The following is a 20,349-nucleotide window of genomic DNA, read 5'->3' as shown; positions in this document are numbered from 1 at the left end:
ATTAAGTGTTTTATTCTTTTGGCTAGCACTTTAAATATTACCCATCAACAACAGCACAGAGTTCAAAAGACTCCTGATCCAGTCCATAAAATTCAGTTATAAGCTGCAGTAACTGGAGCTCTCCTGACCTCACATCCCAGAACCATGATCCCTTGAATCCTACACACAAACCCCTAGCTCAAAGCAGCCAGAATTAATTTGCAAAGAGCTGCCCAGCTGAGCAGACAGCGGGGCAGACAGGGGGTGGTGGTGGTGTCTGGATTTAAGTGAAGCAGGTGGGTAGGGGTATGCCTCCACTGCTGAGTTTTTACACTTACAGAACCCCTTTGAAGAGGTGAAGAGTGGCTTGGTCTCAGCTGGGATAGAGTTAATTTTCTTCCTGGTAGCTGGTATAGTGCTATGTTTTGGATTTAGGATGAGAATAATGTTGATAACACACAGATGTTTTTAGTCCTTGCTAAGTAGTGTTTATACTAACTTAAGGATTTTTCAGTTTCTCATGCACTGCCAACAAGAAGGCTGGAGGGGCACAAGAAACTGGGAGGGGACATAGCCAAGGCAGCTGACCCAAACTAGTCAAAGGAGTATTCCATACCATATGACATCATGCCCAGTATATGAACTGGGGGGACTAGGCCAGGATGGGTGGCTTGCTGTTCAGGGACTGGCAGAGCACTGGTCAGCAGACGGTGAGCGATTGTTTTGTGTATCGCTTGTCCTTCTCAGATTTTATTTCATTCTCTGTTATCTTCCTTTTCATTAGAATAATAATAAAAATAATTGTATTTTATTTTTATTTCAATTATTAAACTGTTCTTATCTGAATCCACAAGTTTTACTGGTTTTCAATTCTCCTCCCCATTCCACAGGGGGGGGGGTTGGGGAGGAGTGAGTGAGCCGCTGTGCAGCGCTTAGTTGCTGGCTGGGGTTAAACAATGACAGTGTGTGGCTCTGTTCCCTGGAAGAAATCAGCTTAATAAACTCCGGTCATTTATGAATAACCGGACTATATCTCATACTATCTGGTCTGACTGAGACAGGGTATATATCATCAAGTCACAGGAGGCAGATGGGTAAATGCAACTGTCCTGTTCTTTCTATTTCCAGTACAGTAATTGAAAATATCTAGCTCCAAAGTATCTTTGGGTTATTGTTTTCCTCAACACTGAAGTCAGTGGCAAATCCAGGAAAGCTTATCAAAACCACAAATTACATTGAGACCAATGCCAAATGCTAAGAGTGGGCTTCAAGACTCTCTCAAATTGGACAGAGGTAGGACAAGGAGTGAAGACACATCCAAGTAAACAGAGGTAAGCTACAAATGAAGCACTACATTGCAGTTGCTCTAAGACAGCTTGCCTGTGCGCTCTTCCCTAAGTGAGAAACAGCTTTCTCCTTCAGAGACCTGCACCTCTCCAGCTCTGAAAGACAACATCTAATTCAGCAAGTCTAAGAGCATTCAAGGAAATCCCCAGAAGCAACCTAACCGTTCTGATTTAGTGATCAGATGACTGGTATCACCAAGACAAAGCTTTCCAAGAACAAAATACCAAGCAAAAGATAATAGATACATACCGGCAAATTCAATTTAATTGCATCAACAGGTTGGTAGAAAGGCCAAGCAAACTGATGCTTCCACAACGTCTTTACCACAACATTTTGCATATATTGCAATTGGTTGGTCTTCCGGCCAGGCTTATTAGGATTAGTGACCTCCGGAGGCGGCGGATTCACAGGGCCCTGAGGAGCCTGGATTGCTGATGTGACTGTCGACATTTTCCTGCTCTTGCTCTCACTCGCTGTCACAGCAGCAACAACTGGGAGATCTTCTTTCTTCCTTTATGCTCCCTGAACGGGACTGACATCCCATTTCCAGGGTCCAACCATACAACCTAGATCAAATGAGAGGAAGAGGACAATGTGTAAATACACTTACTTGAAGTAGGCATGTTAAGACACTTCTGCTGTTGATAGTGTTTGAACTGAGGCTCTTTACGCCATCTGCTTTGTTCCCTGTAACACACTTCATCTTGATGATGGGCACAGTTCAAGACGCAAGAGACAGTGGAACAGCAATTCCCAAATTCAAAGACTGCAAAGAGTCAGTAGGCTTCACAGGACTAACTCTTGCTTTATCTGGCTCAGAGACCATCTTCGTGCAAAGAAAACACATGGGGGTAGCGTAAGAATACAGTTAGGGAATACAGTTAGGATGTAATGCAGAGACTCCCATGAACGCACTAAGCCAAATCCATAGCTTGCAGCTCCATGTAAACTGAACTGCATTGTCTCTAGACCCATGCCAGCTGGCACTGAGTCAGCTTCCAAGTCTCTACGTTGGTGCATTGGTTAGTCTAAAATCCCATAATCAAGAGTGGACAACAGCTGCCAGAGGACCCCTATGCAGAGAAATGAAAGAAGGGGCATTGGGAAGTGCTGTGAACAACTGTGTATAAAAGGTGTCACCTTAAACATTGTAACTTGAAGTGATCTGCACTTTGAATCTCCTAAGTCTTACTACGTCCCTTACTACACATACCTAAGCCCTCAGTTTCGCACAGGAGCCTCAAGATACAGGCTCAATATAAATAATCATGAATATTATATCCCATGACCTGGCTAAGAGAGCACTGTCATGCTGTCTCTTAAAAACACAAACGAAATACTGAAGAATACACAAATTGCATTATTGTATTCTGTTTTTTCCTCAGCAAACTGCAGGGAAAAAAGATGGTCTAGTATCACTGTGTCTTGTATACCATATGGTAAACAGCTTTGCTATGTCATCCTCCGTAAACATTTGATATTTCAATTCACATCAGGACTGCAGCTACTTTTCTCATGGCAAACAGACCACAATCACTTTCTAGAGGCAAATTATTTCAAATATGTTCAAAAAGCCACACATATACTCTCACTGACATATGCTTCTTGGTTTCACAGAGAAACATGAGCGGAGACAAAAGCTGCAGTAATGCACGAAGAAGCATCCTAGGAAAAAACCCCAAACCCTCTTCTTTGATACATCCCTAATCATCCCTACTGAATATCTGAACTAAATATAGAACACCAACTTACACTTTTGAGCTGCTGATTAGATGATGGCCAAAAGTAAACACATACCTGATTTGGGGAAATTTTACAAAACTACATGTGTACAAACATAAACAGATCTGCCGCAGAGAGATGTTTAAATACAGGTCTTTTCAGGCTTGCCCAGGTAGTAGAGGCATTTGCATTTTGGAGGCCAGCTGCTGTCCCAGCAGCTCCACAACTGCAAGAGCATCCGGCATCCCGGTGACACTGTGGCACAGGGAACCACACTGTAAAGCAGCCAGTGCCCCGGGTGCCACAGCCATCAGGGACACCCCAGTGCTCTGGGTGCTGCAGCCACTGGGTGCACCTTGCTGTGGGTCAGTTTGGTTTGGCTCACAGGTGTTCCTGGCTCCAGAAATCAGACCTGGTTTGGTTTGGGTTTTTTTTTTGGAGTTAATTGTATAGTTAATTTGTTATAGTGCTTCTATGGAAAATTTAATTGTTAAAAACATAAAACAAATCTGAGTGTGAGTATACTTGTTTATGCTTGCAGACATGACCAGTTATGACTCTGACATCATACATTCACAAGATCCATTATATTCCAAGGATGCAGAAAAAGCACAGACAGCAGTAGAACTTTCTTGTGCCATGTGTATGGCACAAGTCTAGATCCAGAATTAGGTCTCTAGTCCCTATTCTTTGATAACTCAAGAGTCCAGCTTAGTAATTCAAAAAGCACTAGCCTCTGTTCTCCAGTCCTCTCATCTGGTCATGCTTCTGTTGGCAAGCAGCGTGATCACCAAACAGCCAAGAAGGATGCTGGCATCCTCTGGGCAAGGAATTTCAAAACTAAGATGTTACAAGGGATTTCAGATTTGGAAGAAACTGGGGAATCGTTTTCTCATGATTTTCCACCAACTCGAATCAGCAGCAGAGATGTTGCAAAATGCAATCTTCAGATCAAAGGGTGGGGGAATAGACAAAAAACTAAAAAGGCAAAAAAAGATAATTAGGAAGTTTCACTCGGTGTCCTTTTGGGCAGCTCTCTGCATGGATTTCAGACCCCAAGGCCTCTGAGCAACATCCATCATCCGAATGTATGCAATGCTGACTGCAGGCCCCCAGTGACCACCATTGAAGCATTTTGTTTGCTGTCTTCTTGATTAACAAACTGAATCCAATGCATGGATTGATGGGAAATAAAACACCCACAGAGAGCAATTCTTACTGCTATAGAACATTTCAGTCAAGTTTGAAACTACACAGTGTAATTTAAGTCTTCCCTTTAAAAACCCTAAGGTTAAATACAACAACTCTATTTTCATTTGAACTTCCTGATGTCCTCCTACCTCTCAAACTCCATTTGATATGGATTTTTAATTAATTTTTATTAAATCCCAGAACAGTAATTCAATAAACCACATCTCTAGCTCCTGCTTCTCACAGACCCTCTTGCTGACCTTAGACAAGGCATTCAGTATCTTCACACCACAGCTTCTCATCTGTGCTGTGGAGATAGTGACAGATCCTTTCTGTCTTCATCTGCTCCACCCAGCCAGTCTTCAAACTCTTTGGGACCTGCACTGCCTCTTCACATGCACATTTTGATCCTCAAGCTTAAACAAGGCTTGTACAGTCCGTATAGAGAGGCACGTAATAGTCATCAGTGACACAACTCAGAAAGGATTTTAATTAAGAACATTACCAAAAGTAGGAGAGGCAGAGTCATGACAGCCAACTCAGCTAGTCCCCTGACAGCTGACTGTCTTTAACTTACATGCTCCAACTCATTGGTTATTACAACCAAAAGTGGCTACAAACCTCAAACCTCTTAGCAGCACTGTCATTCAAATGCTGGATCTTGCAGCCAAAGGACAGGAATAGCTACCTGGGTTATCTCAGCAGCACTGGAAGTATCTGTTTCTGGCATAAATACAGCTTTGATGTGCATATGCCTCACTGCACGCTTTTAACCCTTGGTCCATCAGCTTCATCATCATTTGCTGGGGAAGCTGCTTTGATAACAGATCATTTAATTTTTAAAGCTAAAAATTTGTTTCTACATCCATTCCTTTACTTTTAAAGTTTCAAAATAATATTCAAGAGCGTAAAAAGAAGTATTATGAGGAATCTGGAACGTGAGGGTGCAAATGCTTTGAAAATGTCCAAAAGTGTATGGCATTGAATTCAGAGAGGCCAAGGCCCTGCTTGAGAAATGTACTAGCTGTCAGACCTCATTTATTAAAACAGGAAAGTGAAAGCATGACTATCTGACATCCCAACTTACTATACAAATTGTCCAACAACATTTAAGTAGATTCACGAACAAAAACAAGCAAGCTTACATAAATTGTCACATAACTACAAGTAGAATCAAAATACACAGCTCTAGTCTAAGCACTTCAGGATCTGCTGAAACTGCATTAGTATCAATAATTATTTAAACTATTAGGGAGCCCAGCTGTGAATCAGGACATCACCGCACAAGATGCTGTACAAGCCTAGAACAAAGACTGCCAAAGCCAGCCTTGGCACAGACATCATGCGCACCTTCCAGTGAGGGCCTAAGGTTGGACTTCTTTTGGCCCTGGAGTAATAATTTTTTAAATTTAAATTTTTAAATTACTACTTATCCTGTTCCTCAGACCTGTAATGTTGAAGTAACAGAAGCTGTTATTGATTTTTCTGGCCGCACATGTACAGTTTTGATATTACAAATTTAAAGTACACCCTTTTGCTGTCATACATGAAGAGTGTACACTGCTTCCCACATTGTGCATTTCTCCTCCTTCTTACTCATCCCAGTTTGAGACAGTAATTAAAAGCAAAACCCAAACCCTAACTCTCAAATAAATCTTGCTTCTCTGGAGTTTAAGTCTGTCCTTTTGCGCTAAGTTGCAACCTCAGTGTGGCATCCAGCAAAGCTATGGGGTTTGGCACATCCCTCAGCCAAACCAGTCATCAAAAAAACCCAGCTACGTTGGAATGATTTTTTTTTTTTTTTTTTAAACTTTTATTTCGTTGAGTTGCTTGCATGGGTCAGTCAGTGGAGAGACAGCTGGCATGGAGAAAACATGTTAATAATTCCCTGTACTAGCAGAATAACATTTTACTCAGTTGATGCAGCCCACAGACTGTCTGCAGTGGTGGAGACTATTTTAAAAGAAGCTATAAAGCCCCATGAAATGTGCACTGTGCCAGTAAGCCTGCTGCTTCAGCTAACGGTTCTGCCACTTCCTTTGGCAGTGCCGAACATTTAACGGATGGCTCACTCCCTTGCTGCTGTCCGTGAAGTACAGGATGGCATTTGTTTTGATTGCAAAATTAGAAGGTAGCGAGCTTTATGTTAGCATGTGAGCTCAACTTTTTTTCTCCCTTGGTATAGTCTTTCTGTAGGTTGGACACTGATCAAAAATGGGCACCATTCCAGCCCAGCTAGAAAAAGAAACATAAATCTTCCCATCATGGAAAATTATCAAGTTTAAGAGATGTTCCTTGACCTCATCTTTATCTCCACATTATTATTTACATTACAGTAGCACATGCAAGCTGTGCAGAGAGAGACCAAGGTCCCTCGGTACTTAGCGCTCTGCAGACACACAGTAAGACCCTGTTCCCACCTCAAAGAGCTGGCGCACACAACACACGCTTCACACCGGGGAGAAACGACCTGCCCAAGGCCACCCAGCGAGCCCGCGGCAGAGCCCTGAATCCCAGCCAGTGCCTGGCCCCGGTTCCACCAGCAGCCCGTCACAGAAACGGCGCCTCCGAAGCAGCGCTGCTCTCACAGGCGTGAAAGGCAGCGACTGAGCCTTTCTGAAGGTAGGACGGAGCCAGCAGCCAGAACCGCACCGAGACAGCAGGGCAGCTGGAGCAGGCAGCCTCACGCTCCTGCTCCAAGCATTACTCCCCCACAAAGGCTCCTTGCAGCCACCAAAACAGATGCTCGGTCCCTTTTTCCCAGACAGCAGCGATAGCTGGAAGCTTGGTCAGATTTGCCACCATATGCTACTCCCCATCTCAGAGAAGCAGCAGGCCCACGATCATTTTGCCCAGACTTTCCTGAAACTGCAGGAGGGGTGTAGAGCACTAACTACTACACCTCAACACAACCTTAAAGTCAGGTAGGATTATTAACTGAGGGTTGTACTCATTTCATTCTATGGCTGTAGAAACTAAGGGCTACACCACCACTCCTTCAGGCTCCTCAGAAGTAAACAAAGCTGGTGGATATCCTCCTTTTCCTCCTACTCTGCTTTCCTTTCCCTTCACAGCCCCACACAGGAATTGAACTTCAGGCAGCTTTCACTACCTACTAACTTCAAGTCAGCAGGGATGTTCTCTTCAAACTCAAGTGATCTGCAATTTGAGACCAAGACTTGAGGACAGATGAGTTGCTTTATCAGCCAACACTGTCTTGGCAGACACACAAATGCTATACACAATATGCCACCTCCTCAAGGCTTGGGGATGAAACATTTGCACTTGGCTTCACTGCAGGAAATGGGAATTTGGCTTGAGTGCCCCTATGGCACACTGCAGCTCTGCACTCTGAAAGTCCATTCAGCTGTCCTCATCATCTCTCAAATCATTAATTCCACACATCAAAAATTTGCTTTTCATGCATATTATTTTGAACACAGCCCCAATAACATCCTGAGACTGGGAAATGCAACTGTGTCCTTAACTCACCTCTGCATGAGGGAGAGAAAGAGATCACAGAAGATTAAGTCAGTTCCTTGGCTTTTGACTTGGTTAGTTTAATGCTCATCAGATTATAGAGACGGATTTCCCATCCTTGGTCTCTCCTTGGCTATTATAAGAGCAGGTGTTTCCTCAGTAAGAAGCCTGTGGGTTCCTAACCAGTAGATAAAAATTAGAGAGAAGTAACTGGCAATTTCAAGGGCCTTCAGTTCTGATTCATACTCAGTGCTCCCTGCAAATCATGCTGCTTTAAGATGTCTCACATTAAGCCTTCAAACTCAGGGGTACCCACAAGTCACTTTATCTTGACTACAAAAGTACTGGGGACTTTTATAAGCCCTATTCTAGGCACCTTAAATAAAACTATGGTCTTTCTGATAATTACAGGCCAAAGTATTTATCTCCACCAAGTTGCTAATGCCACAGGAAGCACCTTCTAATCAAGTCTGAGCAAGAATTTAGATGCACGTCACATACCTTCTGCAACACACAGATCATACGGGGCTCAATTGTTTTCTAAAGGCTGCAGTTTCAAGTGCAGGGAATGATGTTTCACACTATAACAAGTTCATTTTCATAGCTTTGAGTTTGCCTTTGAGAACAGCTTAAGTAACCAGCCTCAGTAATGGATTAGGTATGGTTGATCTTGTTTTGGACTGGGGAGAAGGACAGCATGACCTCTGGACATTTCTTCCAGCCCTATTTTTTGTGGTCCTTGGAAAACATGGAGGCAAGTTTTAACTCAGACCTATGTTGGTTTTGTGCAAGCTCTTGAGTTACACGCAGTTTTGTTAACAAGGCTACAGCTGGAAGAAAAAGTGTAAGTGGTTAAAGAGCTTACTCCGTGTTGGATTTCTGACTGAAGGAGTCCAGCCAGCTTTAAGACCTGACACTGCAGTAAAGAATGGACTGAGATTTCTGAAATAAAGTGAATTGCACTTGCAAAAAATCTTGCAGGAAGTACTTCAGCAAATTAACTGGGTGACCTATAATGAAAATGTTAAAAATGCTTAGGTGTGGATGTAGAAATAAGCATCTACGAACAGGCTTCAGAGTGCATAGAGCAGCTGGTGGTTTGCACATTAACACTCTGGGAAGGCAGGATGGGAATGTGTAGGTGCTTCACAGGAAAATGCTGGTGGTTGTGCCTCTCACAACAAGATACACCAATTACACCTTTATGGAAGTGGGGAAAAAAAAAAAAAAAAAGTGTTGGGCTGTTTCAGCCTTCATTTTCGTAACAGAGATTTGGCACAGAAAGGGAAGTGTTTGGAATAACCACATGCCCGGGCAGAGTTCTGCTCGTGCCATTTCTTCCTAGAGGGAAAAGATGCAATGAAATTACCTTGCATGACCCACAGAGTCACCCACAACACTTCATAATCAGGGGAAGAGTCAGTGAGAAGCCAGACATCAGGCAGTCAAGGTTTACAGAGACAGGAGTGAAGCTGAACCTGCTTCAGAGCATATGCTCTCTCTTACCTAGTGCAATGCAACACACTGAATGCTTATTTGGCAACATCTAGCATTTGTGGGAGCTACTGAAGTCCCCCCAAAAGCCCATGTGCAGCAGAAGCTCTGCAGCCTTGGACATCAGGCAAAAAGGAAGCTCTGGGAAGGTGCTGGCACATGGCCACGTACCATACAAGCTCCCAACATGTCAGGAGCAGGATGGGGGGGCAGGGGACCTAGGGGAGGCAGAAACGTGGCTGAAGGCACACTGGAAGTATGGTATAAACCACAACAGAGACAGCAACGCAGTCCTCCTCTGTGATTCAGTAACCACTTCAAGCCTCATCCTGTGAAGTGCTATGCAACTTTCCCCTCTCTATAAATTGCACTGTTTCTGTGGCTCAGCATCTCTCCACGGAGGGTTTTGCAGACTTATCACTTACAAGATATAACTAATTGGTCAATCAAGATAAACCTCCTTCTAAGAAAGGCTTAGGCAAAGAAGCAAACTCAAGCTCTCCATGCTTTCTGGCCGCTCCACTTGGATCAACCTCCTTCTCTAGCTGCCTATTAGGGAGAGATAAAATGACAAAGGAGGTTAAGTGCTAGATATCTGGGGCTGGAAGGTCTCTTCAGACTGATCAGACTCGTGGGTGCTCCTATTGTTGCAGTTACAATAGCTATGATAGCTGATCTAGTCAGTACTACCCAGCCCTGAAGATATACTCTCTCACTGCAGGACGTGATCCTAGCTAGATCCTCTGTACAAGCATAAGGTGTGCAAGAGCATGGAGATCTTGTTCTCTTTCATCACATTGCCTAAAACACTACAAAAACAAATCGTAGCCTAGTGAAGAAGGGGAATCTCCATGTTTATATAAAAGTTAGCCAAGGAAGAGGAAAAAGTTTGATAATCCCAAATTCAAACCTTGTTGATGGGCAGTGCAAAAGACTCTACAGACTCGGTCACAGCTTCTTCAGACTAGCCAATTTTGCATATTTAGAACTGGCACAAATGCTGTCTGTTAGATGCTTTCTTTGCTATTCTAACTCTCAATGTTTCTGGTATTAAAATCATCACTTTAAACTTCACAGATGAACAGAATCTACTGCTCCATCTCTACTCACCCTTGCTTGTGCATTCAAACCCATACTTCAAGACCAATCAGAATTACAAATCCATTTGCTCACCTGGGTTTGAACCACAGTCACCTTTTATTAGCATCCTTCATGTCAGCATTCCCAGCTGCTCTGTAAGCGGGAGACTGAAACTGTGTGACAGCCTGATGTTGTAACAGGCTCAGTGGCAAGGGATCCTTGGATTCCTGCTTGCTCAGCCATCAGGCAATACTGTCACAGTGCACAAGGAGCAAAGGAGGAAAATCTCACTTGCTGAGAGCTGCTAAGAAGAAAAACACACATCTAGAAGTCCAGAAGCAACAGGTCTGTCTCAGACACACCATCAAAGTGACAAGCAAGCAGGCTGAAGCTGTTAATCATTTCAGTACTGGATGATGCTGCTGAACAGTCTTAACCCGATACTCACTGACTTCAGCAGAAGTCAGCTTGGGGTTCCTTTTGCTTACTTTCCTCCAGGAAGCAAAATCGGTGGAAAGAAACTGTTACAAATACTACTGAGCAGATGAAAGAGGAAACAGACAGCTAACCTGCACCTTGGGGGAGAAAGAAAAATGTAGAGAAAGTCAGGGAAAGGAAGAACAAATAGTGTGAGGAGATAGGAAGTTAAAGCTTCCCATTTCATGCAGTTTGAAAATGTGATTGACCACAGGCTGCTGTTAAATGCTGCATCATACGCACCCAGTCTACTTTTCTGAACTACAGACCAGAGGAGGGGGAGAGAAGCCCTGGTGCGGTTCATCCAGGCTCAGTCACCATTAATTACTTCCATGAAGCAACACACAGAAAGGACCACCACGCACCAGATGCTGTACAAGGACAGTACGCACTGTAGGAGACTCCAGCCTTTGCTCATGACCCGACACTGCACGTGGGATGGGGAGATAGAATAAAAGCTGAAGCCTGGTTGCTAGGGCAATGAATTGACAGGTTAAAAACCTCAATTTAACCATGTTTCATCGGGATGCACCCAGACACCAACTGCACTATGACCAAGAGGCTCCACTGCCCTGACTAGGCTCAAGCCCAGCGCAGCATGCACAGTCTCTGCCCTAAGGAGTAAGCAGTCTAGCCAGGCCAGGAAAGAGGCACAAATTGGCAAGATGTTATAGTCTTAAAAACTAAAAAAAAACCAACCAACCAACCAAAAAAACTTAAAATATATCACAGTGCAGGTCACTACCACAACCCACCTCCTTCAAGGCTCTGTCTCCTAATTCCCCTCTGTTCATCTATTACTTTCCAGCCTATCTTCTCCAAAAAATGACTTATCCAACATACGATACTACTGCCGATTCATCTTGTGATTCCAGAAATCAGTTTCGCCAATTTCTGGTCAGCAAACCATCTTTCAGTTAAGTTATTAAAAAAAACAAACAAAGCAACAAAACCCCACATACTCTGGCACTGACCGAAGTTTCAGATGATACGTGCATAACAGAAGCATTTAGGTACACTCATTAAAGCATGATGTGGCAACACCCGCACAAGCTTCAGAACTCCTAATGGGATTATAGTACGTTTACACCCTCACAGGGTTCTCTTTTTCTGCTTTTTAAAGGATGTGATCTGCACAGTTAAACATTTGTGTTCTGACAAAGAGAGTCTGCCCTTCCCCTTTTTAATACTTTCAGAGTATAAGAAAAAAAACCCTCAAACTCACTCAGTTTGATTCAGCATATAGTGAATAAATTACAGTCTTTCCACAACAGGTTGTCATGATTGTTTCTTTTTCTGCACTTTGATTTCCAAAAAGAGAGATTATTGTACACAAAGCATTCTGAGGGGAAAAAAAAACAAAAAAACAAAAAAAACAAAAAACAAAACCAAAACTAAAAAAACACACAAGAGCTCAAATACTTCCCTGCTGGGCAGAGCATCTCCCAAGCTTCTGCTATACTTGCAAAGAATTACAAAAACAACAGCTACAAAACAGCACGCTGCCACCTCAGCTCAGTTCTTGACACCCCACGCTGTAGGCTTGTCAGTTCTCCACTTGCAAAATGTGGATATGAATATTTCCACTATCATCTACAATTAAAGTCATTAGTCTTTTCCCATACATTTATACATTAATTCCTTCTCAGTGTTATGGTTACACCAAATTTTAAGGGAAAAGAACAAACACACAGAGGAACTTATATTTACAAGGTGTTCAAATATCATAACTTAGGTTTCTGGAACCGCTTAACTGTTCTTTACTAAGTACAATGCTAATTGTCATTTGAAGAAACTGCAAAGCTAAAACTGCCATCTGCTTTATCCCTTTCCCCATACTGCAGTGCTCTTTAAACACGTTTCTGAAAGATAAACCACAACACCCAAGAAGTCCTTCCTGACACCTGTTAGGGAGGGGGATTTAAGATAGAGCCAAATTTCACTTCCAACTGAATTTAAGAGGCTACATGTAACAGGAAATTACCTCCTCTTAATGAAACTAAGTACAAAAAGTATTCTGAGCAAAGTATAAAATACAGAGCCCCTGCAAATAGCATTCAATTCCAATGTATTACCTATTTTAAAGGATTTTTTTTCGGCTCTGTGTACCTAATAACCTATATTGCAATCCTCCCTTACATCACCAGTACCACATGGCTATATATCAGCATTATTAATATCATTTACAAGTGCTACAGATGTTATCCTTACAGGCAGTTCCCTGCAAACATCGACAGAGAAGACAGACTTCTAATAAACACACAGATCCGTATGTTAACTTGTTAGAAGCATTTCACAGTACACAGCAGAACCATCAAAGTGATTCATTAGAGAAAATGCTTTCCTTCATCAACAAACCTCCCTTGTGCACTTCTTGTGCTCCAGTGCTTTCTCCTACTCAATTTTTAAACTTATTTTTGTATGTTAAAATGATTAAAGTTACTATTTTGAAAATGAACAAATTTGTTTTAGGATGAAAAGGTTTATAAGTGTTGTAAGAACAGATGAGCTGCCCTGCCACCAGTTTAAATCGTGCTCTGGGTTTAGAGCTATAGCACTGCAACTTTCCCATGCAAAGTCTACCTAAATCAATATATGCCAATCGAGTCAGTTTGAGAGGATGAACAATGAAAAGAAAGTGATTGAATTACCATGACATAAATATACTACTTGTTAGCTGTGCCACAGTAACGTTATACCTGGTAGTGGGGCAGAGTAAGTACAACCACCCACCAAGTTAATTATTGCAGCTTAACCTACAGAGGAGCAGTAACTTCTTACGCTGTGGCAGCCCTCCCACTGATGACCACCATTCATCCCCTACGCACATTCCCCTAAATGGGATGCACTAACCTAGCTTTGGCTGTTTCCAGACCAATTTGAGTGCTTTGTTAAACAATCACGTTGCCCCAGAATAACTCAATGTGTTAACTTAAAGCAAACATAGCCAAACAAGTGCAAAAGGCTGTATGTGGTCTATTTCTGATGAAAACCGGCCTCACTGATTTTGCTAAGGTTGGGTAGATCCATAAATTTGCTCAGCTATGCAAGGAAGTTGCAGGTCAGCCAAGGTGTGAATAAACTGTGGTAGCTAAGCTGCTGTCGCTCCCCGAGAGCTTCCACTGCCTGAGTTTATGTATCTGATTTAAACTCCCAAACAGACTGCAAGAAAGGGAAAAATCTGGATCTCAGAGTCTATTACCCCTCCTTATGCAGGGAGCAGAGGCTGTTAATTCAGGGGAAGAGTAGAAGGTGCTCCCCGATGCCTAACACCCCCAAGGAAGGACGGTGGTCTCCCTTTGCACACCCAGAGCAACACTGCTCTCTCCACGAACTGCTCGGGGTGGACAGACAGGCTCCTAACAGGAGGAGCTAAGCTTCCCCACGCACAGCTCCTGCTGTGAGCACCCACGGCTTAGCTTCCTGCGCAGTGAGAACAGACAAGCCTTAAGCCTCTCTTAAAGCTCCTGAATATGGATGGAGTTCAAGTCAAAGGAAGTATGACCACAACAGCGTGGACACAAGTACCCCCATTTAATCCCATGTGGCTTATTCCTGTCCAGGGAATGAACATACTTTCAGCACACTGGCTGATGCACAGTACCTACACTCAGACAAGCATTTACTCCAGCAAAAACTAGAGGGAGCATACTCTCCATCCCATCGCATCTTGAAGAACTGCACTTTAATGCTATTTCACAGACCCTAAACAGAACTGTAGTACCAACAAAAAAGTTGCAAAAGGCAATGCTTTCCAATAAGGAACAGCATTCTCCATTATACCCACACACAATTCTTGCACATACAGTACAGAACACACACGTGCTCAGCGTATCGGTTTCACTATAGCCCACAGTACATAATGGTTCCTAAACCAGCCCTGGTAAGCAAAAAGGCTGCTACGTCCTAGGTCCCATCCCAGCAAAATAACACAATACTGCAAACTCCGCACTTGCTTATAGCCAAGCCTATTGACCAGTGCAGTTTTAGAAAACAAGATTTCTCTCGGCAGGGCCATACTCATGGGCTATGAGAAAGTGAGATCTCAAACCAGGCACCCTCCATAATGCCGCCCAAGGATAAGCTGAGCTGTTGAAAAGACACAGTTACACAAGGAGAAATGTGCCTTTCCTTCAATACAGGTTGGGTTGGGTTATGACAGGCAAGTCAGTCACACAAAGTGCATCTCTGCTCATACATCTATGCCAGTGCATGAAGTCCTCTGCAAGGATAGCAGTGAGGCTGTAAAGTGCTTCAAGTGGAACTTCAGGAGTGGAGCAGCTCTCAAGGCCAGCAAGGAAAATCACAATCCTTTTCTGTCTCTGACTCTCTTTTTAAAGAAAAGAGAGGAGCAAACAGGATTATTCCCAAAGCAGAACAGTGTCAATCAGAACTGAATCTAAATCTCAAACTCTGAAGATAAATGGAATCAGCTCAGCCAGGTCATTTTGTTCCAGATTGGTCCCCCATGCACAGAAATTTCACCTCAGATTGTCTTTGCTACACCTGTTTCATTGCTGGTCGAGCGGAGAACGTGGAGCCCTGGTCCTGGCAAAGGAGTAAGACAAATCTCCTCTGGCCAGGTTATCCATGTTGCTGAAATACTTCCAGACATGATGGTGTCTTCTTACCAGACTCAGGCTGCAAAGAGACCGAGGACTAGAAAGGCACAAAAGGAGCCCAAAATATAAGTGTTTCTTCAGTCAGTATCTTATGAGGACAAATGGGGAGAAGGAATAAGAACCAGTAGAAAAAGTAGCACATTACAGTGAATTTCCACAGTGTTCTCCAAAGTAATTTAAATCCTTCTAATGATGGCTTTAGCAACAAGTGGGTTAAAGAGTTAGTGTGCCCCAAAGAAAGTTGTTCACCTCCAACAAGCACTAATGATCCACAGAAACACACTAATGTCACAGTAAGATACTGTGGAATGAAAAGCTTGAGATGCACACATCCTTCCAAAATGTCCTGACAGCTCACTGAGCAGCAGAGCAAACAATGGCTCCTTCCTAATTCCCAGAACTCTATTGCTTATAACGGTGTTTGGGCTATTACTGGAGAATAATGTGGCAAATTAAAAACAACAACAACAAAACAAAAACAACACACACAACAAAACAAAACATACAGTTCATGGTAATGACTGGGAAACCCACTGCGGATTAATGAATTTTGCAAATTAGCAAAGAAGGAGCAACCAGGATTAAAGAGAAACAATCAACAACACAGATGCAGAACACTCTTTGTTCATTTATTTAGCAAAGTGTAGTTCCCTCTGCACTGAAAGCACCTGATAGCTTAACAAAGTAGACAGAGCAATATATTTTGTAAAAGTAATTAAACCTTTGAAACATGAGACCTCACTACATCATTCAGCTGCTGCTGAGGAGAGGGATTTGACTCCCAAGTTGTTTGTGCTGTCAAGGAGGGCGATCAGGCTCCCAGATTACTCCTGGGAGAAGAAGCGAGATTCTAGGAGCACAGCAGGGCTTGGCTGGAAACCCACAACCCACTGCACAAGTGCTCCCCTCCCCCCCTCCTCCAAACCTAAGAGCTAAATATTAAACAGCATCTTTCAGAACTTGTATTAATTACAAGATGTGTCTGAAAAACTACAGGAAGCCCCAGCCTGCACCAGGGCAAACTGCTTTATCTGCGTGCACTGCCTTCAGCTCACTGAGGTTCATGGGGGAAGAGACCCTCAGGTCAGGGAGGCTGGATCCCTGGTGTTCAGACATGGTTTGTGGATATCAAGAACCTCCATTAGACTCCCCACGGCTTTAGGAGATGACTGAAGGATAAAGTTTTAAACACACAGTTCTTAACTCAGGAAAGAAGCCTTTTGCAAGATTATTAAGAACTGTGATTTAAGTCATTGTATCCAGTGCAGTTACAACACCGCAAAGAAACAACCAGTTACAAAGCCTACTGACATACTTGCATTTGCAGACACTAACAAAACCAGCCTTCTTTAGAGACAGATAGTGAGAGCTCTTGCTGCCTAGTACGCTTACACAGCTGGAACATCAGACTTCTCCAATACACTCTTCTTCTAAATATTTTTTAAATTACAAGAACTAGCATTTTTGAAAGCACCTCAGTGCTTATATTATGGAAGTTTTGTTTCCAGAAGCAAGGGAGCGTAGTTTTTATTTGAAGATAATGGAACTAACACTCCAAAGTCAGTTTGAGAACAAACCTCAGACACTTTGCATTGTACATGCATTCTTTCATAATTTAAAATCTGCATGCATAGGTCACTAAAACTAAAAAGCCTTTCATTGGAATAGCTACTGTCTCAGCACTGAGCACTATATAGGCAGTGAGTATATAAAACAATATTGCAATCAAGCTTATGCTGAACACTGAATAAGACTGTTATCCTCTGCCCAACCCTTTTATTAAGCACTGTCTCAAATCACTAAATACATGCATGAGTGAGTATTTTTAACCAGTGTGGACTAAAGAGAAAGAAATATTCAATCTTAGCATTTATTCTTTCCAAACAGGAAGGCTTTGAGGTCAGGAGTTACTCTGCTTCAGCAGGAGCCTCCCAGTGTATTGTTAAAAACTCCCCAAACTTCTGTGCTAACAAACTAAGACACACAGCAGTCTGCCAGTGCTGTAATCTGCAGATTAGGAGGCAGGACTTCACATTTACAGTATACTCAAGCGGTTGGGTAGTTGTAAGCAATACAGATAGGGTTTTTTTGCCTGTAAAGCAACCAGGCTGCTTTGGGGATTTCTTGTCTGATGCATATTTATTCTGCACTTCTCACCCATATACTGCAGCACACATGGTAGTCACCAAGTCTTCTCTAATACCTTGACTTACCACCACATGAATTAAAGACAAGAGTTTCACCTTTAAACCTAAATTTCCAGTTTAATTCAGAGACACCCCATCAGCACACTCTAATATACTGAACACATTGAAAATGCTAACAAGCATGTTAAAAAAAAAATTCTCTATTCCCACCAAGGAATAGCAGGTGTGCTTTGCTAATTGTGTCACCTCCTAATATTTATTAGCATCAAAGAACTTAATATGTAAAAATAATAACAACAATAATAATAATAAATAAACATTCAAAGTATTAGTGAAGCCATCATATTTGCTTATCCAAAAAAGTTTATTTTAGTAACTTTTGATTCCTGAAGACATCAACAAAAAGTTATATCCACACCACGGAACTGTCACAGAACATTTAGCATGAACTTCACAGAACGCATGCTCCACGTTGTCAAAAGTCACTTCTGTAGGAAACACACTCCCTATTAACACCCTGCAAGACTGAGCCATGTAGCTTAAAGACGCGCATAGATCTGTGACCTGAACACTACAGCTTTGTTTGAAAGTGAAACCAAGCAGGCTACAAATAATGCTCTATCCCCAGCGCCCAGGGAGGTGCAAAAAACAAACAAGTAGTATAAACGGAGGAAAAGTACAGCTGAGTTTGGAAGTTTTACATTTTATTATCGGTAGCATTATTTATAGCGTGACACTTCTATATATAAATCTGTGATCTGCGTTTCTTTTTACACCTAAAGCGTATCAAGTTTAGGCAACGAACGCTTGGTTTCCATTTATTTGCAGAAGTTCGGTAAACACCAGATATTTACACGAGCAAAGCAGCTGCGGCTATATACACAAACACATGCATGCGGACACGGACGACCCGCGAAACGCGCACTTTTCGGCGCATCCTATGCAGCCCGCTCAGACCTTTTTCCAGCTCACCCGCCAGCGACCCGGGCGGCGGCGGGGGCACCGGGAAATGGCCGGGAGCAGCCCCCGCTCCGCCGCCGGAGCCGCGCACCGCCGGGAGCGGGGGCTTCCTGCTGCCCACTCGTGTGTGTGTCCCCCTCCCCGCTTTTTTTTTTTTTTTTTTTCCCCCCCCTCCTTTTTTAGCTCTTACAACCCCCCTCCTTTTTTTTTTTTTTTTTTTTTTCTTTCTTTCTTTTTTTTTTTTTTTTTTTTTCCTTGTTTTTTCAGGGCGCGTGCAGCCCTCCTTTTCCTCGCCCCTAATTTTCCCCTTCAAAAGATGGCGGGCAGAGAGAGCGAGCGAGGGAAAGCGAGCGAGAGAGGGGGAAGAAGAGAAACAAAACAAAAAAAAAAAAAAAAAAAAAAAAAAAGGAAAGAAAGAAAGAAAACCCTTCCTGCGTGGGGACACGGGGCTCCGTGGGGTCGGGGCTGCGCCCGTCCGGGGCGTCTTCGGGCGCTCGGCGAGAAGGGGAGGGGGGAGCAGAAGATGGAGAAGAAGCGGCAGAAGAAGAAGAAGAAGAAAAGGGTGGGCAGGAGCGGCGGGGCCGGGAGGAAATCAATGGCCAGGCTGCAGCCAGCCCCGCCGCGCTTTGTTGCATTGTCGCGGCGCACAAAGGCTGCGGGGCCGCGGGGAGCGACGCGGGGCTCTCGCAAGAAGAAGGAGCAGAAGAAGAGAGGAGGGGGAAGAGGGGGAGAGAAAAAAAAAAAAAAAAAAAAAAAAATCAGCATTGGCCTTTCCCAAGTGGGTTTTGCTTTCCTCCCCCTTCTTCCCCGGCCCCCCTCCCTCCAGAAACCATGGCCCAGTGCTAGCAATGCACACCCAAGCATCTAACAAATAAAGGGAAAGATTAAATAGATTACTTTGCCCCGGCAGCTCCAGCAACGTTTGCCTTATAGTCCCTCCAGTTGCTCTTCTTTTTATCCTCGGCAAGGCAGTATAATAGATGCGCTACAGCGCCCGAGAGCTCATGCGCCGGGGCGCAAGGCCGTGTGGGGACGGTAGTCCCGGGCCGAGCCGGGGGAGAAGCGGCCACCGGCCCCCGGACTACAAATCCCAGAAGGCAGCGGGTGTGTGTCTCTCCCCCACCCCCCCACCCCCCGGCCCCCCGCTCCCTCCCCGGCCCGGCGGGCAGGGGAGAGAAACAGCGAGGGGTGATGCCCCGGTCAGGGGGCGCCGGGGGTGGGTAAACGCGCTCCCCTCCGCTGGGTAAACTCCTCTCTTGGTTTCGTGGGGAGAAGCGTGAGAAAAACCCGCGGGGAGGTGGCGGCGGGCGGGTCCCCCCTGGGCAAATATTGCCGGGGAAAATCGCGGTTTCCCCCCCTCCGCCCGCTGTCGCGCCTCTCGGGCTCTAGAGGTACAAGAAGAGCCCTTAAAAGTGCAACTGGAAGTGTCGCGGGTCCCCCGCAGCTCCGCGGCGGCAGCCCACGCAGGGTCACGCGTGCTGTGGGAGACCGAGTTCTGAATCAGAACTGTGGGAGCTAGCTTGCTCTTCCCCCCCCTCCTTTTTTTTTTTTTTTTTTTTTTTTTTTAAATCGCGGTTTGCATTGGGTAATGCGCTCTCACATTTATTACGCAACAACTAATAGGAGCTGCAATAAAAACAGAACGCCGCCAATACAAGCTGTAGTAGCAAGTGGCCAAAAAGAAAAAAAAAAAAAAAAAAGAAAAAAATCAAGAAAACCCACAACCCGATGGAGTTTGCACTGGTTAGTGCATTTCATAATATTGCCAACTGCTGTAAACAACAAAAATTAACGTATACCATAAAACCAGAATATTCATTTTACAAACACACCCACCCTAAGAGCACCAA

General features: G+C 43.8%; 1 protein-coding gene across 2 annotated transcripts in view; it reads right to left on the bottom strand.

Moving 5' to 3' along the window:
• Positions 1-19,670, bottom strand: part of BRD3 (bromodomain containing 3) — a 42,987-nt gene extending 23,317 nt beyond the window's left edge. Inside the window, exons 1-2 of one of the 2 annotated variants that reach the window (XM_033011955.2) lie at positions 19,397-19,670; positions 1,576-1,892 (exon numbers count right to left, since the gene is read on the bottom strand). In XM_033011955.2, the coding sequence (XP_032867846.1) occupies positions 1,576-1,776 (201 nt within the window). In that variant the 5' untranslated portion in view covers positions 1,777-1,892; positions 19,397-19,670. The remainder of the gene's footprint in view (positions 1-1,575; positions 1,893-19,396) is intronic. The other variant, XM_042786480.1, reaches the window with a different exon arrangement.
• Positions 19,671-20,349: the final 679 nt, after the last annotated feature.

Source organism: Tyto alba, unplaced genomic scaffold, assembly GCF_018691265.1.
Source record: "Tyto alba isolate M040663 unplaced genomic scaffold, T.alba_DEE_v4.0 Super-Scaffold_11, whole genome shotgun sequence".
NCBI classification, from domain to species: domain Eukaryota; kingdom Metazoa; phylum Chordata; class Aves; order Strigiformes; family Tytonidae; genus Tyto; species Tyto alba.
The sequence above is the reverse complement of the archived record's forward strand: the minus strand, read 5'-3'. Positions and strand labels throughout refer to the sequence as shown.